This window comes from Mirounga leonina, unplaced genomic scaffold (genome assembly GCF_011800145.1).
Source record: "Mirounga leonina isolate KUSES-001 unplaced genomic scaffold, KU_Mleo_1.0 Mir_201, whole genome shotgun sequence".
Taxonomy (NCBI): Eukaryota; Metazoa; Chordata; class Mammalia; order Carnivora; family Phocidae; genus Mirounga; species Mirounga leonina.
The window spans coordinates 4289604-4317537 of record NW_023270504.1 but is presented as its reverse complement, the minus strand read 5'-3'; the positions used below and the strand labels follow the sequence as shown (position 1 = coordinate 4317537).

Below are 27934 nucleotides of genomic sequence, written 5' to 3'. Positions count from 1 at the left end.
TCTTGGTCCATTGAAAGTATTAATCTATTGTTTTTTGGCTTCCTTTGTTCATGCTGAGAACTCAGCTTTGTATGTTTGTTGTTCCTTTGAAAATAATGTCTTGGGCGCCTGGGTGGCTCAGTCGGTGAAGCGTCTGCCTTCGGCTCAGGTCATGATCCCAGGGTCCTGTGATCGAGTCCTGCATGGGGCTCCCTGCTCAGCAGGGAGTTCACTTCTACCTCTCTGTCTGCCCCTCTCTCTCCCTCCCCCTCCCCTCTGCTCGTGCATGCTCCCATGTACACGCTCTCTTTCTCAAAAAAATAAATTTAAAAAAACAATTAAAAAAGGGGGGGGGCGCCTGGGTGGCTCAGTCAGTAAGCAGCTGCCTTTGGCTCAGGTCATGGTCCCAGGGTCCTGGGATCGAGCCCCACATCAGGCTCCCTGCTCGGCAGGAAGCCTGCTTCTCCCTCTCCTACTCCCCCTGCTTGTGTTCCCTCTCTGTCAAATAAATAAAATCTTTAAAAATAATAATAATAATAATGTCTTTATTTTCCCACTGCTTAAAGATCTATTTTGTCTTTCATGTTCCACAGTTTCACTGTAACAAGTCATCTATGGGTGAATTTTCTCTACCATAAGATAAATGCTTATTATCCCACTTTTGTTAGTTTTCCCCAAATCTGTGAAAAAGAAAACGCTTAATCACTTTCTCTTTGAATATTCTCTTTCTTGGTCTATTCTCTTTTTTGACTTTTGGGGCCCCACATTCACTTAGCATTTTGGCCTTTGATTATTCCTTTTTAATTTACTCACCTATCAATGCTATTTTTAAAGACTTAAAAATATGTATTTCTACCTTTTACTTTTTTCAGTGAGAGAACTGGTCAGAATACCTAGTCTACTCCATTATAGGAAATTTAGGTTCCCTAACATGATTTTTATTTTACATCAATTTTAATAGGAAAAGCACACAAAATCCCAACTCTCAGCTCAATTCTTGCTTAATCCACCTCCAACAATGTGTGCTACCAGCTGTTGGCCAAATGCCATTTAATTGCTAAGGAAGTGGGAAACCATTGCCTGTAATTAAGAAGGTTTGCTGGTTAGAGAGATATTTTCTGTTGCTTTTACCTTTTCCAGTATGTGAGATCTAAAAAGGAAAAAACTGGCGTTCTGTTAGAGCCAGAGGCCATCTCTGTATCTGAGCCATCATCTGACTGGTTACTGTAACAAGGAGATTGAGCTGGGGAGGCACTTGAGGTGGTACTGTGAGCATCAGAATCTGTAATAAGGAGAAAAAAAATGTATAATTTCATTATCTGCAACTAAGGCTCAGCATAAAAAACTGTGAATGAATTAGTAAAAGGATTTATTTTCTATTCACTACTTGTATTTGAAGACATTTGTACTAAAGTGTTTCTACTAAAAGAAAATGAGGACATAAGCTTCCAGGAAGATAAGAATAGACACACTTTTTCCCCATTCCTCCTACTACTACTAAATAAGTACAACTAAAAACCCTGGATATTACATATAAAACAATCCTAAAAGACTCTAAAAGTTGGCAAGTTAGAGAGCTTGACCCAAGGAAAGACACGGTGCTGAGTTCCCTAGTTTTTATGGGTTTTCTTTTTGCCTCATAAATCCCAGTCTTGGAGCTATAGAAGCCAGCAACCCAGAAATGCCAAATGGGTATAGAGCCAAAAAAAAAAATAAAAAGTGCCAACAAAACCCTGCTCTCTAAACAAAAGGCCAGGAGCAAAGTGGTAGCCTAAAAAGACAGCAAACTTTTATTAGACAATAATCACTCTACTCAAGCACCATAAAAAAAAAAAAAAAGGACCCAACCCCACCCACCCCAGCATAGGCCAAGTGGGGAGCCTAAGATTTCCATCCTTATAAGATTGGTATGAAACCCTCAACAACTCCACCAGGGTGTCAAGAGGAAGCCTGTTGAAAACTCAGGACTTTCATCATGGCCCACCAGGAATGAGTACCCCCACCATGTGGGAGCTTTAACTCCTACCCCCATCCCATAGCAATGAGGCGCTCCTCCCACCTCAGGTGTCAATGGAGGTTGAGGGGGGAACCTGACTTTTAACACCACTGGGCAGTAACTTTTAACACCTCTGCTACAGGGGTGTCCAAAAAACCCAGTAAAATCAAAGGTTTAAATAAGATCCATAACATAATTTTTAAATGTCCAGGTTTCAATTTTTTATTTAAATTCAATTTAATTAACATATACAGTATTATTAGTTTCAGAGGTAAGAGTTCAGTGATTCATCAGTTGCATATAACACCCAGTGCTCATTACTTCAAGTGTCCTCCTTAATCCCCATCACCCAGTTACCTCATCCCCCCAGCCAACTCCCCTCCTGCAATCCTCAGTTTGTTTCCTACAGTTAACAGTCTCTTAATGGTTTGTCTCCCTTTCTATTTTCATCTGATTTTATTTTTCCTTCCCTTCCCCCTATGTTCTCTGTTTTGTTTCTTAAATTCCACAGGTTTCAATATAAAAAAATGCCTCAGGGGTGGCTGGGTGGCTCTGCCGGTTGAAGGCCCGACTCTTGATTTGGGCTCAGGTCTTTGATCTCAGGGCCTGCAGGTTTGGGCCCCACTTTGGACTCCACACTGGGCATGTAGACTACTTTAAAAAAAAAAAAGAGGGGTACCTGGGTGGCTCAGTTGGTTAAATGTCTAACTCTTCATTTCAGCTCAGGGTCATGATTTCAGGGTCATGGGATCAAGCCCCATCCAGAACTCTGCTCAGCAGGCAGTCTGCTTGAGGATTTCTCTACCTCTGTCCTTCCCTCCCCCCACCTTGCACTCTCTCTCAAATAAGTCAATCTTAAAAAAAAAAAAAAAAAAATCCTTCAGAGGGGCACCTATGGTAGAGCTCAGTTGGTAGAGCATTTGACTCTTGATCTTGGGGTCATGAGTCCGAGTTCCACACCCAGGGCAGAGTTTACATACATACATACATACATAAAAGAAAAATTAAAAAAAAACCCATATCCAGAACCAAGATCTCAAACTGAAAGAAAAGGTAAGCAGATGTTAGCACCACGATGACAGGGATGTTAGAATTAACGGACCAAGATTTTAACAGAACTATGACAAAAATGCTCCAGTGAGCCATCATGAACATGACTGAAACAAATAAGAGTCTCCATGAATATATCTCAGTTTCAAAAATAAAAGCTACAAAGAAGAACCAAGTGGAACTGAAATTTGAACTGGGAAAAAAAGAAAAAAACCAATAAATGAAATAAAAAGCTCAGTGGATGTGCTTAACAGCAGAATGGAGGGAACAGAGGAAATAATCAATGAACTGGAAGAAAGAACAACAAAAATTACCCAACCCGAACACCACAGAGAAAACAACTGAATAGAGACTTAAGAGACCTCTGGGACTATAACAAAAAAAATCTGCATTTGTGCCACTGCAGTCCTGGAAAGAGAGAGAGGGTGGAGGCGAAAATGTACTCAAAGAAACAGAATGGCTGAGAACTCGCCAAATTTGGCAAGAGACATAAACCGATATATTCAGGAAGCTGAGCAAACCCCAAACAGGATATACTCAAAGAAATCAATACCAAGACACACCATTAACTAAATTTCTTAAAACTAAAGATAGAGGGAAAAAAATCTTAAAAGCCACCAAAGAAAAAAACAATACCTTACCTATACAGGAAAAACAGTAAGATTTTGATTTCAAATGGAATAAAGGCAGTTCATCAGATACAAGCTAAACATGATTTAGTATTTTTGCCCTTAAAAGACAAGTCAAATTTACAAGCCAGAAAATAAATGTTTTGGTTGATGGTCACCATGCTCTAAGGCTTTCATGCTGCTATTTTCCAGTCACAACAATATCACAAATAAGGGTCAAGCTTACCACACTCCCCCATCCCAGGATAGGTGGATAGAGCAATCCTCCAATTCAAAGAACCAATTATTTTTTTTAAAGATTTATTTATTTGAGAGCGAGCCCATGCAAGTGGGGGGAGGGGCGGGGGAAAGGGAGAAAGGGTCTCAAGCAGACTCCACACTGAGCATGGAGCCCAAATGGGGACTCCCATCTCCTGACCCTGAGAGATCACAACCCAAGAGTCTGACACATAACCCACTGCGCTACCCAGGCGCCCCCCAATTAGTATTTAGTAAGGACGTACCTATTACATTATCAAACCCCATTTCATATGCTACATGGCAAGAAACAGACTTAAAAAAACCCTGAGGAGAGCTTATAGTGTTTTGTATTAACAAAAGTTTACCTACAAAATCCTCAAGAATAGCAGGCTTTAAGAAATACGTCTACTGGAATGTTTAAAAGACTTCCCCAACAATCAGAAGCAGCAGCAATCAGCTCGATGCTGGTTTTGAAGAAAACTCACTATCCTAGGAAGTGCTTAGTATCTAAGAAACAATTTTGAAGCTGCAGTTTATTAAACCATTTTCTACCTATAAAAATGGCAATTTCATATGGTTTAATCTAACACTTGGGATACTAGAATAAAACTAACTATATAAGAATGCAGTAAGGAAGAAAATTCCCTTCTAGAATGCAGGCCTAGAAATTCTTCAAAGAACTACAATTTTTAAAATGTTAAAAATTGTGGAATTTGAAAAGGCACAAAGGAGTAATTATCTAGCATGGGGCAGGTAGAGATGATAAGCAAAGTAGTGGAAGCAGAACTCACCATGCACAGGAAGGGAACTGACTCAGCCCAAATATTCTTTGCCTAAAATAGGACCTCCAAAAGACTCACTAGGGATTTTCAACTTTATTCCATAGCAACCAGAATTCATTGTAGATTTTAAGAAGGATGACAGGGGCGCCTGGGTGGCTCAGTCATTAAACGTCTGCCTTCAGCTCAGGTCATGATCCCAGGGTCCTGGGATCCAGCCCCGCATCGGGCTCCCTGCTCGGCGGAGAGCCTGCTTCTCCCTCTCCCACTCCCCCTGCTTGTGTTCCCTCTCTCACTGTCTCTCTCTCTGTCAAATAAATAAATAAAATCTTTAAAAAAAAAAAAAAAAGATGACAAAAAGAATAACATTTATATAGGAATTTGTTTTGTTTTATAAAACCCTTTTTAACCTGATTTATCCCCATTTCTCAGATTAGAAAAATATGGTTCAATGTTCAGTGCCACGAGGGTCACATATTTGTTAAGTTTCAAGAACAGTAACTCAAATCCAGATCTTTAAGCTCTAGGTCTAATGCCTTTCCAGTACACCACACAAAAGAAAGAATATCTCAGAAAGAGAAATAAAGGTCAGGTACACACAGGATGCATGGAAGCAAATACATAACCAGAGGTGGGAACACCATTTAGTGGGTGATGTATAAAAATTCAAGTAACTGTTGTGTTGCACACAGGTGCTAGCAATTCACAACGCACACGGGAAAACCCTGCTTCAGTCTAAGCGTACAAAGCCCACACACCTTTTTCAAAGGGACTTATTTTCAGTCTCCAATCCCTCCCTCCACAACACAGCTTTATAATAAAAATCTAAAATTACACTGGAAATATTCCCTTAGGTAAGGCAAAACTGAGTCAGGTATCACTTTCCCTATAATTAAAGGGAGGAGCTAAGAATATACATATGAATAATCAATTCCTCTAACCTTCAAGTGGTAGAAGAAATTACTATTTCCCAAATGTTCATTAAAACTTAGTTGGAGGGGCGCCTGGGTGGCTCAGTCGTTAAGTGTCTGCCTTCAGCTCAGGCCATGGTCCCAGGGTCCTGGGATTGAGCCCCACATCGGGCTCCCTGCTCCATGGGAAGCCTGCTTCTCCCTCTCCCCCTCCCCCTGCTTCTGTTCCTGCTCTCGCTATCTCTCTGTCAAATAAATAAATAAAATCTTTAAAAAAAAAAAAAAAAAACTTAGGTGGAAAAGAAGGTAGAATTAATCTTTTTCTTTTCCCCAGGTGATAGCTGATTAAGAAGGGAACATATGTAAACAAATAATCCAGTAACAAAATGGGCAGAGGACCTTAATAGACATTTTTCCAAAAAAAGAAAAGAAGGACAAAATATAGTAAGTGTTGGCAAGGATGTGAAGAAAAAGGAACCCTTGTGCACTGTTGTTGGGAATGCATACCGGTGCAACCACTGTAGAAAACAGTATGGAGGTTCCCTCAAAAAAATTAAAAATAGAAATATGTGATCCAGTAATTCCACTACTGAATATTTACCCAAAGAAAATGAAAACACTAATTTGAAAAGATGTATGCACCCCATGTTTACTGAAGCATTATTTACAATAGCCAAGGTATGGAAGCAACCCAAGTGTCCATCTATATAGATAAACAAATAAAAATGGGGGGGGTTGCACATGTATGTATATGTGCACACACACATGCAGAAGTATTACACAAAAGAAGGTTTGCAATGATGTGAATAGAGCTAGAGAGTATTATGCTAAGAGAAAGACAAATACTATATGATTTCACTCATATGTGGAACGTAAGAAATTAAGAGATGAACATGGGGGGGTTGGCAAACCAGAAAACAGACTCTTAACTATAGGGAACAAACTAGGGGTTACTGGAGGGCGGGCGGGGGGAAAATGGGCTAAATGGGGGATGGGTATTAAGGAGGGCACGTGTTGTGATGAGTATTATATGTAAGTGATGAATCACTAAATTCTACTCCTGAAACTAAAATTACATTGTATTTTAACTAACTGGAATTTAAATAAAAACTTGGGGAAAAAAAACATTTTTTAAATAAAAAAGAACATGTATAATTAAAATACACACATATTTGATATTACCTAAATATTTTACTATAAAGTATTAAAATATTTTAGCCAAAGATTAAATATATCATCAGAATAACTATGGACTAGTAACACCTACTTAAAAGAGCAGAAAGTTAGCAGAAGATCTGCAAAGATTTCAGAGTCGTGGGTATTGATTATACTACCCCAGAGAGCAGGGTGGTATTACAGAAAGAGCACAGGGCTTTGAAGTCAAGACAAACCAGAGGTCGAATTCATCTCTACCATCTTTACTAAGTGACCTGGGTCAAGGTTAAATCACCACTCTACTTCCTATCCTAATCTCTAAAACAAATTATTGAGATAGTTATGTATGTAAAGTGCTTGGTACATATACCAAAATGCCCAAGAGATGATAGTTCTCCTTTCCTCACTCTACCTTGTTAGTATATTTAACTATCTTTTACCATTATTCTAAAACAAGCTTTGATTGGTAATATTTTGTCCTACAAATTGTTATTATATTTGTCCTACAGGGTCCAAAAGATTGTTCTTTTAATCCTGAAAACTCTATTACCAGTCCACAACCCCTTACCTACAATTTTGAAAAAGCTCTGAAAACAGAAAGTTCGGCCACAAAATCTGGCCTAACCCGAATTATAAAATTAGGGTAGCTAAGGGACGCGTGGGTGGCTCAGTCGCTTAAGCGTCTGCCTTTGGCTCAGGTCATGATCCCAGGATCCTAGGATCGAATCCCACATCGGGCTCCTTGCTCAGCGGGGAACCTGCTTTTTCCCTCTGCCTGCCGCTCCCCCTGCTTGTGCTCTCTGTCTCATTCTCTTCCCCACCCCCTCTCAAATAAATAAAATAAAAATAAAATCTTATTAAAAAAAAATTAGGGTAGTTAAACCTGACTAGCCCATGCAAGTTTTATTTATTCCACCTATGTGAATACTCCTAAATTTGTGCTACAGAAATACTAATGTGTGTGATTCAGTAGTGCTGCCTTAGAAACCCTCCCACTTGATGCAAAGGCTACATATAACATTATATGCACTGCATTTCCTTTTCAAACCCTGAAATTCTAAACTCCAAAGTATTTAAGTGCCACTACAGGTACTCTCTCCTTCAACAACTTCCGTTAAGAGTATATGAACCTGGGCGCCTGGGTGGCTCCCCGTTGGTTAAGCGACTGCCTTCGGCTCAGGTCATCATCCTGGAGTCCCGGGATCGAGTCCCACATCGGGCTCCCTGCTTGGCGGGGAGTCTGCTTCTCCCTCTGACCCTCCTCCCTCTCATGCTCTCTCTCATTATCTCTCTCTCAAATAAATAAATAAAATCTTAAAAAAAAAAAAAAAGAGTATATGAACCTGATATTAGTTTGTCATTCCTTTCCCATTCCATCACACACAACACACACTGCCCCAGAAACCTAAAGTCCTGAGGCTAGCTTTACTGCAATATGTGAGTTATGATCTCTAAAGTTACTTTCCAGAAAACCTGGGCTTTGGTCTCATATTGTCCACTAATTATTTACATACCTTTTCTGCACATCTCCAGACCTCAATTTCTTTATGCATAAAAAACAAGTGAACACATCTAGAAAAATTTCAGATGGTAATAAAGAGATCAGAGCAGTCAGAGGGGTCTCCACACAATCTGAAGAAGTGGCTACTCAAAGTACTTTGATGGTATCAAAATTAGAGTTTCAAGAGTCCATAGAAATATCTCTACAGTACATAATGCCTTCACATTTTTAAAAGAAATTTAAGAAATCTATACATACCATATGCCACCCCCAGACAAAAATAAAAACCAAACACTATCCTTAAGTACCCATATTTCAATATCAAACTTACTGTGACGTTTAAATTCCTTCTGTAGTTTACTGATCTGGTTGCTTTTTATCCTGTTTCCAGATAGAGTTTTCACTTTCTTTGGTTTCAATGTAGTCTTCAGACTGGGTCCTGCCCTTGCATCTACCACCTGGAAGAAAATACTGAATATTTAATACCATTTAAAAAATGACACCTCTTGTATTCCTTTGGTTCAGATAAATGCCTATTTGAAGAAGCCAAAATTGAGAACCAGTTTTCTACTCAGAGTGTTTGAGTCCACATGAACTTTTAATCACCACATGATAGTAAAGAATAAACAGTTCATCTAGTATTTTTTCCTTTGAAGCAAGCAATAGTAACAGTGTGCTGTACAAAAAATCGGAATAGATTTATATATGGTAAGAATGACCAAGAGGTGGGCGCCTGGGTGGCCCAGTTGGTTAAGCGACTACCTTCGGCTCAGGTCATGATCCTGGAGTCCCGGGATCGAGTCCCGCATCAGGCTCCCTGCTCAGCAGGGAGTCTGCTTCTCCCTCTGACCCTCCTCCCTCTCATGCTCTGTCTCTCATTCTCTCTCTCGCAAATAAATAAAATCTTAAAAAAAAAAAAGAATGACCAAGAGGTTAAAGAAAATCAAGCCTAACAAAAACTAACATTTCTATAGGACAGTGTTTTAAGGTTTACAAAAAGCTTTCATACACTTTTGATTTTACCCTTCACTACAAAGTAGTAAGGGAACTATTTTTGTTACTCCAATTTAGGGTGAAGGAAAACAAGAGAAATTCTCTTTTGCCTTATTTCACTAAGATAGTAAATGGGAGAGAATGGGTAGAAAGGGGTACAAGACCAAATCAAGGTTTTCACACCTACACTTTATGCTCTTTTCACTATACGCTTTTATCCCTGAGGTCATTTACATGGCAATGGTATGTTCTCTCACCGCCTAGCATGGCACTGGTCCAGCCCTGCATGGTACCACTTCTCATGAACTCATTCACCTTTACTATTTTTGCAAATTTCCACCCTTAAAAAGGTTGCCATCACCTTCAAAAATCACAATTTGGATTGTCTCTGGATAAGCTATTAATAAGAGAAAACTCACTTTTTAAGTAACTTTTTTTAAGTCATAAGACCCACAAAAACCTATCATAATAATGTAACATGGTCACCAAACAACAATGTAAGGCTAGTGTTAGGAAAAAAGATAAAGAGGGGCGCCTGGGTGGCTCAGTCGTTAAGCGTCTGCCTTCGGCTCAGGTCATGATCTCAGGGTTCTGGGATCGAGCCCCGCATCAGGCTCCCTGCTCCGCGGGAAGCCTGCTTCTCCCTCTCCCACTCCCCCTGCTTGTGTGTCTGTTCTCGCTTTGTCTCTCTCTGTCAAGTAAAAGAATAAATGTCTGCCTGCTTAAAAACAAGTATTCTGTATAAATGCCATAAACGTTCTAAAAGCTAGCATACAAAAGAATAAGTAAGACTTAACAGTGTTGTTTTTGGTCATTGAAAACCAGTGACCATGAGCAAGTAGAACACACATTTACATACCAGTATGACCTCAACTAGATTTAAATATAGAGAATAAGAATAGCTTCCACATAATTGATCACTATGTGTTAGACTTTATATAATCTCATTCAGTTCTCTTAAGAGCTACGAGATAGCTATTATCCTTGCGCTTTATAAGTAAATGTAACTTGCCCCAAAGTTCACAATTACTAAGTGGTAACGGCAGGATTCAAATCCAGTTGATTCTAAACCCTATGTGCTCATGATGGTACCACAGTGAGTTAGGATAAATGTTATCCTAAGAGATGAAAAAAGGATCCATGTCTAATTAACTGGAGGAATGTGTGTTAAACCTAAAAATATGTGAATGTACACTGTGAATCTCCAAAATGAGGATATTGGATACAGCCTTAGGGAAATGCTACACCAAGCTATTTTGCTTCTAAACATGCCAAAATGTTAAGTAATTATATCTGAGCAGTAACCAGTGTTTTTCTTTATTTTTTTCCACTTTTCCATCTGAGGGATGTACTACTTCCTAAATTAGGGGGAAAACTAAAGTTACTTTAAATGTAATAGAGGTACAACTGACAAAGACAAAAGATGAACTAACATGATTCCAGTTTTTTTTTGATCCTGCTGGCAATTTCTTCCATCTTTTCACAAGCAGGACACAGGCGTTACAGATGTCTCCAGAACGGGTCTCATGCAACCTGATAAGAAAACAATCAAGCCTTTATTAGTCTCATTTACGTTAAAGAATTCATGCAGGGGCACCTGGCTGGCTCAGTTGGCAGAGCATGCAATTCCTGCTCTGGGGGTTTTAAGTTTGAGCCGCACGTTGGGTGTAGAGATTACATAAAAATAAAATGTTACGAGGGAAAAAAAGAATTCACGCAATTACATTTCTTTTAGGAAAAAATACACCCGATTATAGTTTATAGATGCTATTTCTAATTGTCCTGGGTGACCCAGTTCCATTGTTTCTGTGGTACTTTTTGTAAATATAATTAAATCCTTGATCCAATGAACCAATTCTATGTACTACAATCTGGTCATCCTAAAATGATGTTTTTAAAATTAAATAATAGTAAAATTTAAGACCTAGAGAAGATCCTTGTCACCACGGTTTCAAACAATGTAGTCCAATTAATCTTTCTGAAGTGTGTAGGTACTTCCACAAACAAAATGTCACCTTTTAAGTAAAATAATGTATCATGATATTCTAGTTTTACAAGACACATAACTGGAGAGGCACTGTAATTTTTTCAAAATGACTGCATCTGCATAGGGGGAAAAATCTATAGGACTAGTCACCAAGCTCTTTAAATTTTATCTTTGAGAAACTTCCATTTAATACACCTTTCCTGTATTATATATACATACAGAAAAATACTGGTAACTTTTATCATGTATACCACTGGAAACAGTAAGAGAAAAATGTAATTTAAAAAGGCAAGGTCAGGAGAAATTCTTTGACAACCTTCAAAATAACTACAAAATCCAGGATTAACAAATAAACAATCAACAGATATTTTGATTAAAAAAAGGTGGTAAAAATAACTTCTAACATGGGAAATGGTTCAACACTAAGTATTTTACCCAAGTATTTGTCAGAAAGTAAATTCCATTCTATTAACCAGAGGTTTATTGTCAAAAGATAAATGAGGGGCACCTGGATGGCTCAGTCAAGCGTCCAACTCTTGATTTCAGCTCAGGTTATGATCTCAGGGTCCTGGGATGGAGCCCCACCTACTGCCTGCACTCCGCAGGGAGTCTGCTTGATTCTCTCTCTACCCCTCCTTTTGCCCCTCCCCCCAAATAAAGAAATCTTAAAAAAAAAAAGATAAATATAGAACAAAATTATAAAATGAAACATACCCTGACAGACTTCAGGGCAGAACAGTAAGTCCTGTTCTTATCCTCAGGAGGCTGAGTTAAAATACGTTTCCATAATTTAGAAAAACAATGCAAAGAATAGAAAACTATCGAAGACGACTATTAAGAGAGAGTAAGAGTAAAGTCTCCATATATTTGGAGTTAAAAACAAAAAACAAAAAAGTTTGTTTGGTATAACTAAGGGGCTTCCTTATAATCTGGAAAAGGGTTAAGTGGTCAGTATTGTTTGGTTCGTTTTCAAAGCAAGAGCCTTAAAATAGCCTAGACGAGAATGCAAGCGATTTTAATTTATTAGCACGTTACTCCAATTGCCTGCCTTGCTTGGAAATATTTCCGTAAGCTGTGATCTTTTTCACTCTAGGAATGGTAAAAAAACATCAGATGATCTTACCCAAAACAGCTCTGGAAGTCCTTTTCATAGCGTTTACTGTCAGTGAATCGAGAACTGGAGGACTTCGCTCTGCAAATACAGCAGCCCTCTATACTTCGGTACATCTTTGGCTTGTGAAAACCAAACATCTTTTCTTCTGGGCAATAGTCTGTAAAGCCAAGGGAATTGACACAGCTTTGCTGAGGGCTGTAACAAGGAACCATTAAAAGAAGAGTTCTCTGCTCCACCACACCCCCAGCAACTTGCTATTACATGACCAAGCCAGACAGGAGGGCTCTGGGGAAGACCTCCCGGAACTACCTCCATTCTTGGCACTAGCACGGCAAGTGCATAAAAACACACGGAATAGCTCAGTTATTTAACAAGGCCTCTACCACACGTCCTTCTACCCCACTGGCAACACTCATTCCAAAAATGAGGGGAGGGAGGCATTTTTTAGAAATCAACTTTTTAAGTAGAAAATACAACAAACTCTCCCCACTATAAAATGATGGAATCATACACAATGAAGGACACATCCTAAAATTTAAGATAAGGCACCCCCTTCTATTTTGCACCTTTGCATGGATACGATTCCCCACTGGGAAAGTTCTGAGCATTTACCATAACCACTATTTGATACTAAGAACAAAAGTAGCTCAATATGCATCAATCCACAATACTTTGCCCTATGGGAAGTTAGAGGGGATTTCTTCTGTGATAAATGGGAAGCTCTAAGCCAGCAAGTTGACTCTGAATTAAAACTACTGAAAGGAGGATGTAAAATTCACAAAAATCCAGGGTCAGGATTTAAGAAGAATAATTTTATGAATTAAAAACAAGCTCCTATTTCTTGACCATTGGTCTAGTTCAGCTGTTACAGAAGTTTCTGGAGCTCTTCTATGAAGCCCTGTGCCTGAAAGCAGTAATAAACAGTGAGAGGCAGATGTCCAAGAAATGTAGAGTGAGATAAATGATGATTCTCATGATAAAAAAAAATTCTCAACATCAAGCAAGGAAGGAAGACACAACTCTAGAGCTACATGTAGCAAACAAAAATGTAGCTGGCAGTAAATAACCACCTTAGAAGAAATTTAGAATATCCAAACCAGGGGCGCCTGGGTGGCTCAGACAGTTAAGCATCTGCCTTCGGCTCAGGTCATGATCCCAGGGTCCAGGGATCCAGCCCCACATTGGGCTCCCTGCTGAGCAGGGAGCCTGCTTCTCCCTCTCCCTCTGCTGCTGCTTCCCCTGCTTGTACACTCTCTCTCGGTCAAAAATAAATTAAAAAATCTTAAAAAAAAAAAAGAATATCCAAACCAAGGGCCAGTTTCACCAGAACATCTGGTGTTCTTTTATGGTATCCCATAAGAGAGGGACTAAAAAGGCAATGAATATAGAAGCTAAACCCCAATGGGTAAGTGTTAAGAGTCCAAATACAAATCATCACAAAAGCATCACATACAGCATCAGTAAGAAAAAATTAATACCAATTAGATTGGTGCCCATAGTTTTAGGAGTCATAACCACAGAACATCCTCTTTTAAAGGCTTTTAAAGGTCTTTTAGAAACACACTGAAATATAGAGTAAAACAAAAACTTTGGTATGTCTTTGGATGATCTATCTGATCCCATTCCATCTCAATTCTGGTTAGTATACCAGAGCAAGTATTTACAAAAGCAATTCACAGGAATAATCTAATATCCAGGCTGTGTGTGTGTCTGAGATTGAGGGATTCTGAAATATGGACAGAGGATTTATGATTTATTTTTAAGAAAATGTTTTATGAGCAAACAATTAGCTAAACACTGAAGCTTTCCTTTTAAACAGGGGCTATTGTTTATCAAGTGTTCTTTAATGTTATTGTTGGTGAGGGAGGCAGGCAAAGAAGGGAGATGGGGCGGGGCAGAAGGCCACTGATGCATTTCAATAATTAAGCCTAAATAGTTATTTCAATTTAAGAATTGTTAAAACAAGAAAACAAAATATTCCTAGTTGATTATTTTTGTTAAATGGAGCACTAAGGAATTTGATTTTTTTGAGAGAAAAAAATGAGGAAGGTACTCTATATAGTAGGAAGAGGTATAGTAAGGCCTGTGAAATGAGATAGAGTTTCTCCCAAACAAACCCAAACGATAAATGAAAAGAAAATATCCTGGGGTGTCTGGGTGGCTCAGTTGGTTGAGCGTCTGGGGGTTCATGATCCCAGAGTCCTGGGATTGATTTCAGCATCGGGCTCCCTGCTCAATGGGGAGCCTGCTTCTCCTTCTCCCCCTGCTTGTGCTCTCTTGCTCTGTCAAATAAATAAAATCTTAGAAAAAAGTGTCCTAAAGAAAATGACTGTGTATTCCTGTTTTGAGGCAAAAATGTTACTCTTTCCAGTCCTCACAACTAACCTGTGGGCTCTCCAAACTCCCCTAACATTCTCCATTACTACCATCAAGGTCAAAAGTCCACACTTCCTCTTACAGCCGCCAGCTTCATCAATAGCTCTAGGAAACTTCAGCCTCCCTTCTCAGCAAGGACAAAGGAAGTACAGCAAGAAAGGCCAGTTCATTCCATTAATACACAGACCAAATCCTATTACAACAGATAGATTCCTATCTCTCCACTTACAATCCCCTTCCCTCTCCACAAATAAACATACCATCAAAACCATACAGCATTCGGGTCATCTCCGAGATAGGAACTATCTTCAATGAGGCTGGATTTGACCAAGAAACAGAGTTTGTGCCAGTTATTACACTAGCAAGCTTTTAAGGAATGCTAGGGTTACAGCTAAATACTGAGGCCTTCCGTTTTATAAGCAGCTATTGTGAATCAAGTGTTCATCTTCAATATGATTTTTTTGTTGGTGGGGATCTCCACAAAACTTACCCAACAGTCCCCACAAGACATCCCAGTCTTCAGATTGAGTAATATTTTTTTAGATATCAGGGGAAATCGCCTGATATCTTCTGACTGACAATCCTTGATGCAGCTCTGAGACCTCTAATGTTCGTCCTGATATAATTCTGCTTCAATGTCTGAGAGGGAGTAAATCCTAGGGTCCACGCTTTTCTAGGCAGTGCTAAATGCAGTAAGGGACAAGGCACTCACCTGATGCAACACACAAGTAGTGTATGAACCTTTTAATGGATCACTTAAAACCTATTAAACCTTTTCTGAGCTTATTCCTGCATTTGAGAGGCACCTGGGAATCTGCAGCAAATACACACGGGTTTCATTTTGGGCTTTGTTTACAGCAACCCAGTTAAGCAGTGGTTGGTGTTTTAACCATTTTGAGCTTTGGAGAGCCCAGAAATTAAGGAAAGTATTTTCACAGAATCTACAGACCCGCTAATGTTTAAAAAAACAAAACAAAACAAAAACAACCCTAAAAAACCTACCCACTGTCTGGAGGAAAAGGACACAAAATGGCTCTAAAACCAACTTACTTTTTATATTTGAGAAGGTGGTAGGTGGGTGTGACACAACTAGATTTTAAACCTGGAATTTCTGTTATTTCAACAAACCTGGTAGTTCCTTGGAATACTCCTTTCCTAGTCCCACATTTGTGCAATATTAAACGATTCCTCCAGAACAATTTTATTTGTTCAAAGGCACTGTAAGCTATTAAACTATTTGTGACTTTTGCATCTATTCTCACAGGAGTCACATCATTCGGCACCGTTTTCACAGACGGAAGCTAATACCATCTGCTTCCTAATTGATGAATAATTACAGAAGAGAATGGGCACCATACAATCTTGCTCTTAAGTGTGTGGGGAAAGAAGAAAATTAAGCTTTGAGATAAAGCCAAAAATCAGGAAAGACTTAAAATGCTTATTAAAAACTGCCATTTATCTTCTAAAATTAGAAAAGTGGTGATGGTTGCAAAACTCTGTAAATATACTAAAAACCACTGAATTGTACCCTTTAAAAGAGTGAATTTTATGGTGTGTGAATTATATCTCAAAAAGCTTGTTTTTAAAAATGAAAACAGGAGCACCTGGGTGGCTCAGATGGTTAAGCATCTGCCTTTGGCTCAGGTCATGATCCCAGGGTCCCGGGATTGAGCCCCGCATTGGGCTCCTGGCTCAGTGGGGGGCGCCTGCTTTTCCCTCTCCCTCTGCCTCTTCCCCTGCTCATGCTGTCTCAAATAAATAAAATCTTTAAAAAATAATAAAAATAAAAATGAAAACAGACTGGGTTAGGAATTTTCCTGTCTTTATACATCTTTGTAACCTCAGCATCTAGAATAATCCCCGTCACTTAGTAAGTACTCAATAAATGTGATCAAACTTTTTTAACAAGTTATTTCTTTTAAAAAGTTGCTATTTATATAGCATTTCATGTTTTATAAGGCACTTTCGTTAACATTATTTCTTTGGCTGCTGTCAGCCAAATAGCCACAAATTTTTACTGTTCTGTCCAACTTAATCCAATCTCCCAAAGTTAATAAGATTAAAGTCAATAGTTAAGTCAGCAAAAACCGTAAGAGAACTGTAATTATATGGGCAAAATATCATATATAGACAACAAAAAGTGTATTTAAAAAAAATGCAACAATTAATTCTAAACATCTGATTAATTTCCTGGGGTTTGTTTTTTCCCCACTTTAAAGCTGCACACTTCATATAAGATCTAATGATCAAATTAATTAAAGGATGGGGAATGCAACCTTAGTGTTAACACAAGGAAAGAGTGGGGTCAACGCTGTGTATCAAAGATACAAAAGGACCAATTCTATTCTTTATTTATGTATCAAGTAATCTCTATGCCCTATGTGGGGCTCAAACTCAACCCTAAGATCAAGAGTCCAATGCTCTACTGACTGACTGAACCAGCCAGGAGCCCCATCAAAAGGGCCAATTCTAATCTAATCTAATGAGATTACGAAGCCAAAGAGCAGGGATGGTATCTATTTTACACTTAATTCAACATGCAGATGGTAAGTATACTGAGTGCAACACAATATAAATGGGAAAGAAAAGGAATCTTCACAGCAATAGTTAATACTGAAGGAATGCTATTTAACAAGTTTTCTGATAAATAATTCTAGCCTTAAAGAGGGTCTTTTAACAATACTAATTTTAAACTTGACTTTAATCAGGAAACAGTATGAAGAATAGTGAAATGCAAATTTTAAAGCTTTTAGTACCCTTTTTAATATGGAATTGGAGAGAGTGAGGTGAAAAACTTAATTCTACAGAGTATTCTTGTCTTTTATATCTTACAAGGGTATTAATTTAACATTTAGAAAAATAGAGATTTATCTTCCTATGATAAATACAACATCTAATTGGCTCACCTTTTTTGGTACACTTTGAAGGACACCAACAGTTCCTCCTAAATACAACTTCCCCAATTCCACTTTCTAGATTCCTTTCAGGAAGTAAAGGGTTTTTTTAGTTTCAAAAATACCTTTCAAAACTCAAAATGCCACTGAATGGACTGGATAGAAGAAAACTGAAAGAGAAGTTATGTATGCCAAGGGTGAGAAATCAACTTTATAGTTAATGTCACAATTTGTCCATGCCACTTAGGGAAATGAAATTCTGATTAACACATTTACAAGTGCAACCTCCCAAAAAAGTATTCCTAAAGTGTTTTTCATTTTCAATAGACCAAAATCCTACAGCTTCTAATCATCACTTTTTCTTAAAAACTAACTGACAGACCTTAAAGAAAAAAAAAAATACACAAGATACTGGAAGCATCCTAAATGTCCATGGATTCTTAGACTGGTTAAATTATGATGTCTTCGAGGCACCTGGGTGGCTCAGTCGTTAAGTGTCTGCCTTCGGCTCAGGTCCTGATCCCAGTGTCCTGGGATGTGGAGCCCCACATCGGGCTCCCTGCTCTGCCGGGAGCCTGCTTCTCCCTCTCCCACTCCCCCTGCTTGTGTTCCTTCTCTGGCTGTGTCTCTCTCTGTCAAATAAATAAATAAAATCTTTAAAAAAAAATAGGTTTTTAAAAACTAATAACTAGTGGTTGCCTCTGAGGGGAGCAAGAATGAAAGCAGCTTACTTTCACTTTCCTCTTTCTAGCACCACGCCCCAAAACCTTAGTTATCATCGCACACCTTGACTTAACTAAAGAGGGATCTGAAAGAGCCCAGAGAGCTTAAACAAACTTCCTCAAAGACACAAGATGGAGAGATACACATTAGGAAATAGGCTCCACAGCAGAGAGAGTACAGAACAGACATGGAGCAGAATGGGAAGGAAGCTGCAGAGAAGAGACAAGCAAAAGATTTGTAAAGTGGGAAGGAAGCAGCGGTGAACAAAGACAAAAGAAACCAAGCAACCAAAGACAACTTTGAAGTGAAGGAGATGGCATTTCTTAAATGACAGGATGATGGGAAAGGAAGAGAGATAAACACTGAAAAACACCCGTGATCAGAAGTTATGAGCAACCTTTAGTTGCTGTAATTGCTAATGTCACCCTCGACACCATTTTTAGTCAGTGGTATGCTATCTTCAATCACCTGTAAGTACAGGATCCAGTAAACACTAACAGTGTAACTGGAGCAACACTTCACGGAGTCAAATAGGACTAAGTGTGTTTTGTGTTCTGATGCTGTTAGGCCACTTTGCTGCAATGTTCCCTCACAACGAGCCCTGTTTCATCAGCAATTAAGGAAAGCCATGGAGCAACTGAACATGATTATTCCCTCTTACCTCCTTGATGCCAATCCATATCCCAACATCAAAAGTTCTGAATTTACTTATTCACTTTTAAGGGACAAATTTTAACTTGCCTGGAGGAAAACTGAGAAAGGGTTGTGGACCCCACTTGTTTGCCATTGGCTTCTTCACACATGCACCCAGTCTCTGAGAATTTATATGGTTAAGTATTATTTATTATGGCTGCCTATGGAATCCACACTTAGCAGAAGAACCTAGAACTCATCCTACAGGAAAGAGGTCAAACTCAGAAATAAAGTCTTCAACTGAAATAGCATAAGTTAAAAATAAAAATCAAAAAAATCCAGGTCTCTGAGTTTTAGATAGTGTAAAAAAAAATACTAGGTCCTCCCATTTTTTTTTTTTTAAAGGTTTTATTTATTTGACAGAGAGAAAGACAGCCAGAGAGGGAACACAAGCAGGGGGAGTGGGAGAGGGAGAAGCAGGCTTCCCGCGGAGCAGGAAGCCTGATGCGGGGCTCGATCCCAGGACCTTGGGATCATGACCTGAGCCAAAGGCAGACGCTTAATGAAAGAGCCACCCAGGCACCCCTCCCATTTTTTTAATAGTGTGAAAAAACACGGGGTATCCCAATTCTAGATTAGGAGTGATTCCAATGGATGAGAAAATTGTAAAGGTTGGGGACTGCTTCTCAGGGATGATTATTATCATTTAAGAAATGTAACTACTGTTGAGTCTGGTGAAAAAAGCACTGTAATGAGTCAAGCTGGAGTCTATTTCTGCTTTTGTCTTTATAACTGAATAGGAAGTCACTTCTAATTTTATTTGCCCCTCTGCAATATTAGGGTGAAATCTCACTTCTACTTTCCAGGGATGCTGTGAAGCAAGGGTATGAAAATACCAGTGTCTGTATACCATCTATTTCCTTGAATTTATAAGACTTGCACATTATAGGGGCGCCTGGGTGGCTCAGTCCTTAAGCGTCTGCCTTCGGCTCGGGTCATGATCCCAGGGTCCTAGGATGGAGACCTACATCGGGCTCGTTGCTCGGCCGGAAGCCTGCTTCTCCCTCTCCCACTCCACCTGCTTATGTTCCCCCTCTCTGTGTCTCTGTCAAATAAATAAACAAAATCTTTAAAAAAAAAAATGAGTTGCACATTATAGAAATATAAGCTCAATCTATCCCAGGACATGTCCAACAAATTAAACTGAGGATAGAATCCTGATTTCTGAAGGTTTTCTTTTAAGCCCAGGTTTGTGGGAAAAGAGGAACTTGGTCTTTTCAGGGAGATTTTAAGGTCATGAAATTGGACCATATTCTTTTCTGTGAAGCTGTCGTGTTTCCAAACTTATGAAAAATGTTAAGAAACGGGACATGGTAGCATATACCTGGTCTGACCCAAACCTCAGAAAATTTTCTTAAGCTCTCTGACCCTTCCATTTCTGAATAGTACCTATTAAAGCATCAACACAAGGACTGGCAAGTCCTAACCTTTAAATACTCTAATTCTATAATCTTCTCTTCCAGACATGTTCTTCTGGTGTTCACCTTAGTTATGACCTATAAAGTCACACAAAAAATCTGGAAGTCAACTGGGCTCTCCTTTCTCATCCTCTGCATGGCTCCCAACATGTTTCTACTATGAAGTCCTTAAAGATTCTACTTCTTCCTTCACTTCTCTGGTTCATGTCCCTTCTGTGCCCACTGCCCATTTGTTCCTCATTATGGTGCTGGAGCCTCATAACTGACTTCCTCAGAACCTTCAAACAGGTGGTCCCTTCCTAAAGCTCAAACATTAATCATCTCTTCCAAGTTATCAAGACGGGCTTTAGGATAATATCTAAGCTCCCTGGCAAGAAATGCAAAGCTTTTCAGGATCTGGTCCTGCCTACCAGCTGCTCCCAACTTGGAATCCTGATATTCCAGGAGTGTCAAACCAACTTCAATAACTAGCCACATCTCTACTCAGGTTGTTATCTGTCTGGGATGGTTTCACCTCCATCGCCTTAACTCAGGAAATTATATATATATATATATATATATATTTTTTTTTTAAACAAAAGCTGTCTATACCTGTATTATAATACCTAACATAGGATTTTTACATACTTGTTTGCTATATTATCTTCTCCTCTCAATGGTAAACTGTTGCAGGGCAGGAACTAAGTCTTATATTACAACCAGGTGCTGCCTGTATATGGTACACAGATACACGAAGAATTTGTGAACACCTGAAGAGTGGGATAGGCAAAACAGATCTGAACAGTATACTTAAGGGCACAGATGGGAAATGGCGTCCACAATAAAAAGGTGTATTAACTGATATTTTGAATGGAGTCATTTTTAACACTGTCTATAGACTTCTGCAGAAAAAAAAAATTGTGAGGTTCAAAGATTTCCAGGGAATGTAAACCAAGTGAATTACTTTAATTAGAGAAGATTAACAGTAAATAATTCAATGCTTTCATAACAATCAGTAGAAAAATATTTCTTATTTGAAGCAGGCATGTGGGGAGGAAGGAAAGATTAGGAGAATAGTGTGGAACAAAATGAAACCTCAAAATGAGAGCTATTTAAACTCAGCATACATTAACATGAACCAAATTAAAATTACATTAAGACAGATCAAACTTATAATAGGTGGAAACAACTCAATAAAAAGCTAGCAATGAATTATTTTAGTTCAATTGCAACTCATATTTCTGGTACAAAAAGAAAACCTTCCTTGAAAACAAACTGCCTTCTCTTGGACTAGATGCATTTCCAGATCATTTCCATAATACAGAAAACCTTAGTTATAGACTCAATTAAGAGAGAAACTGGGGGCGCCTGGGTGGCTCAGGTCATGATCCCAGGGTCCTGGGATCGAGCCCCACGTCGGGCTCCCTGCTCAGCGGGGAGCCTGCTTCTCCCTCTCCCTGCCTCTCTGCCTACTTGTGCTCTCTACCTCTCTCAAATAAAATCTTTAAAAAATAAATAAATAAAAAAGAAACTGAAGAGCCAAAGACAATGAAATGTTTTCATTTATAACCTTCCAGAGTCAAAACTGTGGGAAATCCAGGACTCTTGTGGACAAGAGAAATCAGAAGAAAGAAAATGGCATTTTCTTGATTTCCACAAGTTTCTGATATAAAATGGTTCAATCAGAACTGGACAGGCAACCTGGTGTAGAAGACAATGTCTTCCCAGAACCAGTTTCTGAAGGTGGGGGAGAGGGCCAAAGACACTCATTCTTTCCACTCAACATTTACTGAATTATTTCCTCCAGCAATGTTACTGGCCCCAGGCCTCAGTTTTGTCTCCTGTAAAATGTCCACTTCCCAAAGTTGTGAGAACAGCCAGTATTTACCAAGTACATTACTTGCTTAACTATTTACAGCTTTGTGAAGTAGGTATTATTATTACTATTTTGCAGAGGAGAAAACTGGACCACAAAGTGACTTATTTAACATGATCACAGCTTTGAAACCTAGGCATTTTAACCCAACTTCCCAACAACCCACTAGTGCATCCACAAATGGGTTCCCTTCTTTCTCAGCCAATTATATTCCCCTTAAGTATAAATAAATAAATAAATGGTCGTATTTTTAAAGCAACCTACTATGTGTTAGCATGGTAAATTAATTTGTCCCAACAGCTTATGCAGTTGGTTTAGATTTCAAGTCAGCTTAAGCTTTCACCAGTGAAAAACTTATTTTACATGGAAAATCATTCTCAAATTGCTTTTCTGACAGAAACCGCTGGAGTCTGAGCCCCGTGAGCCAGGTTTTTCCAGGGCCTGATTACAACTGGGAAAATAAATTGACCATCCAGGTTCCAGACCTGTGGAGTTAAGAACACTGCTGCCTAGTGCAGGTACTACACACTACCCTGCACACTACCCAGGCCTGCTGCCCACCAAAGTTCCAGAACGCGCTACCTATTCAACTTTTCATGTCCAAACTCCCTCAAAAAGTAACGCAAAAAGGAAGGTGGTAGACCTTGTCTGTCAGTCTTTCCCACTCTCCATTCATTCACCTTGATAAATCAAATCTCCCTTGCACATATCATGTGATATGTAAAGTAAAAACTATTAAGCTCTTGTATTTGAAATCTCCCAGAACCCTGAAATTCTAGCTGTATCCCAGATATAAAATACTAATTAAGAAAAACAAATCAAAGAATTTTAGTGTACTTAAAGCATCTCTTATGCTTCTTAAATAACCCAGAGAAATAACTGCACAAAAGAAATTCATAAAGTTATTAAATACAAACTTTTTCATTTTCTTGACATGTTCCTTCTACCCACTTGAGAAATGTACTGTTACTAGTATTGGCTGCCTTTAAGTATTTGTACTTTGGTCAACCAAAACTTGGGAGAAACATGTCTATTTAATAACAGAACAATGAAAAGCACAATCTGTAGAGGTTTTTTGTTGTTGTTTGGGCGTGGCATCTAAGGATATTATTTTTTGGTAACGACCACTTTTAGATTCTAACCCTTAAACATGATCCAAACGCAGGAGAAATCAGGAAAGAAGCAGCAGATACAGTGCTGCTTATCGGCTGTCTAGACTGCAAGCAAACCCCAAATACCAAAGAAGCATCCATGTGTCAAACCAGCATAATTTTTGAGCTATGCCTGGGGCCACACTAAAAAAAAAAAAAAAAAAAAAAGTTGGCTTGAAAAGAAAATCTAAGAGGGGTAACCAGAAGGTCAACCCCAGTTCACAGGAACTAGGAAGCAGCTAGCAGGGATAGTATAGGCTTTTACCCTGTCATCCCCCTGATTAGCTTCCTTCCCAACCCCCATATAAAATCTCCAAGAAAGGCCCAACTCTCTACGAGCTTGCTTCTTCAAGGTCATCCTAAGATAACGCAGTGAACAATCACCAAACATTGAGCCAGGCATACCTTTAGGCCTAAGAGAGATTTTCCCCTTCCCCAAATGGTTATATAAATACTTTAAATGCCATCAGGCTTTTCTCCAACTCCACCAGAAACAAACTCCCAGACTTTAGATTGAGCAACTAAATAAACATGTTCGGTTTTGCGACCCACATTATTAAAAGGCTTTTCAAGTCTGGCAAACTCCAGTTCAAAAACAGGTGCTTTCGGTGTACTTTTAATGACAAGGTCAAATTCATATTTTTAATTTTTAAAAGAAAAAGAAGAAGAAAAGTTTTTTCAACCTCCTTACGACAACGTGAGGCGTGGGGGCTGGGGGAGCACTGCTGGGGTAGAACTGCCTCACACAGGCTCCGTATTGGTCTCATCAGTAATTCCTAGTCTTCCCAGCGCCTGTGGTTACCCCAGGTTAGACGGCGAAAATAAAAACAAAGAAACCTACTAGGTCTGGTTACCGGAACAAACTGCACCGCCCTGCCACCCCAAGAAACCAACCCCACCCGCAACCAAAACAAACCTCGCCCCTCCCGGATCCCCCTCCCACACGTAAACACACAAAGAAAACGGCAGCACGCACAGTTCAGCTACAGTGCTCACTTCCCTTTGTAGGACAACCGGGAGCCCCGAAACTTCCCCACGGTGGTTTTTTCGGGTGTCGTCGGGGCTGGGTCCCCTAACGTGCGGGCCACGGCTCGACTGCGGGGCGATGGCGGTGCTCGCCGCACGCACCGGCTTCCCAGAAAGCAGCAAGATGCCTCCCCAGTCCTCCCGCGGCCCTCCGGCCCCCCCCAAACGCGCCCCCCCCACCCCGGCACGCGGTGACGGCCGAGAGAGAGGCACCACGGCAGCAAATAGAAACGCTCCCCGGTGGGTTTGTTGGTAAATAGAACAACTTGGGTCGGAAAGTTCCTGCGGAAAGCCGCTCGCCCGGGCGAGGGCGGCAGGAGGCGACCCGCGTCCCCCGCCGCCTCCTCCCTCACCTGCGCCGGAACAACGGGCCCCCGCGCACGCCCGCCCGCCCGCCCGGCGCCTCCCGCAGGCCGCGCCTCCCGCACGCCGCGCTGCCGGGGCTTGTTCCTCCTCATGGCTCTGCCCTGACGTAATTCAAACATGGCAACAGTTCGACTTCAAAGGCGAATCCACAGACCTCCCAAACACAGGCTCCGGGCCGCGGGTAACGGGCCAAGAACTCGGGGCCACGCTCTCCCGGCCCCTCGGCCGTCGCGGCGCTCGGCGCCCGTGCTGAAGCGCCGGGGCCCCGACACCGCCGCCTCCCTGCCCGCCCGGAGCGCGGAGCACGTCGCCTCGCCGCGCACCAGCATGGCACCTCACACCAGCTGCGCCGCCAAAGTTTCCCCGCGAGGGGCTGAGGAACAAAAGCCCCTCTCGAAACTCGCCCGAAGTTCGGGGGCCCGGGCCCGCACGGCCCTCCGCCCCGCGGCCGCCCCGAGCGCCGGCGGGGCCCGCACGGGCACATGCAGCTCTTTGTTTTCTGTCCAGCCGGGCGCTGCCTACGTGCAGCATCAGGGATGTCGGATTGTTTCTCAGAGGCGAGACACTTGACGATCACCCTGGGGAAGGGTCCGGGCCCCGCGCCCCGAAAGCCCGGAGCCCGTCCCCCCTTCCTCCCCTCAGCAGCAAGCCCATTTAATCAAAGTTTTTCAGTGTCCTTGATGAGAAACGCCCGGTTACCCGCCCCGCACCGGCGGAGAGTTGGCGACTTTCACTCTGCTTTTTAAACTGGCAAGACGCCATCATCAGCAAATCACATTGTCCTGCCGGCCGGCCGGCCCCACCACCACCCGCATCTCAGTGCCGGCCCGGAGCCGGACACTCACACAGACCTCCGGCGAAAACCAGGGTCGCAGCCCCAAGCACGTGGTCTGTCATATTCAGCACAAAAAGCTGTGCCCTCAAGAGTTCTTTCACTCCTTCGGCGCAGACAACGCCGCTGCCTCCATCCCCAAGTCAACTTGGCTCTGACTGGCCATCTTAAGCCGCACACGGTTACCCCAGAAAGCCCCGCCGTGGCGCCCACATCTACGCTACAGGTGAATAAATTGCGAACAAAACTTGAGGCTCCACAGACACATCGGCCCCCCCGCGCCGCCTGGGCGCGGTCCGGGGGGGAAGAGGCGTTGGGAGCCGGGCTGCTTCGGAGCTGCCGCGTGTTGGCTCTCATTGTCGCCTCCGCATCCCTCCGGAGTTCGGCAAACAACGCCACGCCGCGTGCACCCCGGCCACACCGGCGCTGACCCAAATGGCCGATTTAAAACCCCCTCACGCCCGCCAGCTCGCAAGGAGACGGCAACTTAAGTTTCCGAGCGAATGGCGTTTATTGTCCACCCTTCTCAAACACGCGCGGGGGGCTGCAATGAAACTAAACCACGAGGTTCAACCACGGCGCCCGACCACTCCCGGGGCGCGCGCCCACGCGGATGCACCAGCCCGGGGCCCCTCCGCAATTGGCAGCAAGTCGTTTTTCTCTCGGGCCTTCCAGCCACCGAGCTCCTTTCCGCCAGAGAACACTACGGCTGAGAAAAGTCATTGTCACCTTCAACGTGGATCCCTCAACTCCGGCGACTCCTCACTCGTTTGCAGCCTCCACTCACTTCCCCCACCCCAAGACTTTCGGTTTGCCTCCAGTATCCTCCCCAATTAAAAAGACACACTAAACATGTGTATACAAAAGAACCCGGGGTTTGAAAATCACGAGAACATTGCTCCCAGCAATGCCATCTCCAAGACAAAACTTCCTGTGCGTGCGTGTGTGTGTGCGTGTGTGTGGAAGGACTGGGGGAGGTGGGGGAGGTGAAAAGAGGAAAAAAAAAAAAACCACTCTGAAATCAAAGCCTTATGAGACAGTTTTGCACCACAGTAATGGTTAGTCACTCACCTTCCAAAGGCAGCCGTTCCACACGCAATAACGTTCCCGAGGTGCGGAGTGCACGCCAAGCCAACCCCCCCTCCAATCGCTCCCTCCTCCTCAACTGCCTTGTCTAGAAAGATTGTCTCCTGCAGTTCTGCAGTTGCTACCGCTGGCCGGGAAGGTGTAGATTCCGCTTTCCCTCTGCGCACGCGCGTCTCCCGGTACAAAATTCTCCTGAATCGAACTTATTTGCATACGGGCGCGCGCGCGTAGAGGGCTGGGAGGGGAGAAGGCCCGGCGGCCGCGCGCGCTCCCGGGGCCTCTATTGTCCTTTTAAGGGGAGAAGCGCCGCGGCGCGGGAAACGAGGCGGCCAGAGGGAAACGGGGGCGGGGACTGCTTACTACGGCTGACGTCACGTAAACAAACGCCCCCTGGCTGGAGGCTGCGGTGGAGGGGGAGTGGCGGGCTGGGAAAGGCGGAAAGGTTAGCGGCGGAGGGAGAACGTTTGGCTGCGTGTCGTGCTTTCGAAACACCCTGAAGTTCTTGGGACGCACCGTTTCTCGTTGAAAAATAGTTTTGGAAGCTGTTTTTGCAAAATTGTCACACTTGTGCCCACTTTCAGGCTGGAGGCGACAGGGGAGGTGGTCTTCCAAGCAACCAGACTGAATTTATGCCTCCTATATTTCCTAAATTTTGTTTGAAGTTGGGTTTTTGAAGCTTTTTTTTTTTTTAGTCCTTTGGGACCAGGAGAGGTTCGTTTTTCCTGCAGTTTTAATGAGACGTTTAATAAAGTCCCATTTTGACACTCTGTCCATTCATTAACTCCCGCCTGCCCTCCTCAAGCAGTAACCCAGCCGATAACGATCCAATTTTTCCCCCACTTTGGCCTTAAGATTTCAAGTTGAATGGTTGTTAATTTCCGTGGGAACAGTGTAGCTTTCCTAAAAGACTAGTCGGTGGAAAGTCAGTAATCTAGTAACATGCATCCCTCCTCCAGCTGCTTGTAAAGGGTGTTCCACTCACCCAGAACTAATACCAGTAACTGGTGGTCTTGGGAATGGAAAAGTAGCCAGTCAAGTGCAGACTTTCCCTAATGAAATATATAATAAACCAACACTTGAAAAGCTTCCTGTCCCAGGAGGAAAGAAAAAAAAAACTGAAAAATTGAAGTAACTCTTCTCATGCTAAGTGAAAAATGAAAAAAGAATAATTGTGATACAC

The 27934-nt window shown here is 41.6% G+C and overlaps 1 protein-coding gene across 3 annotated transcripts in view; it reads right to left on the bottom strand.

Annotated features, from left to right (window-relative positions):
* SINHCAF (SIN3-HDAC complex associated factor) overlaps nucleotides 1–27135 on the bottom strand; it is a 32102-nt gene extending 4967 nt beyond the window's left edge. The window contains exons 1-5 of one of the 3 annotated variants that reach the window (XM_035027966.1): nucleotides 26740–27135; nucleotides 12344–12491; nucleotides 10667–10766; nucleotides 8572–8698; nucleotides 1111–1261 (exon numbers count right to left, since the gene is read on the bottom strand). In XM_035027966.1, coding sequence (XP_034883857.1) covers nucleotides 1111–1261; nucleotides 8572–8698; nucleotides 10667–10766; nucleotides 12344–12471 — 506 coding nt within the window. In that variant the 5' untranslated portion in view covers nucleotides 12472–12491; nucleotides 26740–27135. Of the gene's footprint in view, nucleotides 1–1110; nucleotides 1262–8571; nucleotides 8699–10666; nucleotides 10767–12343; nucleotides 12492–24420; nucleotides 24574–26397; nucleotides 26470–26739 lie in introns of those variants that run through there. The other 2 variants (XM_035027965.1, XM_035027964.1) reach the window with 2 other exon arrangements.
* Nucleotides 27136–27934: the final 799 nt, after the last annotated feature.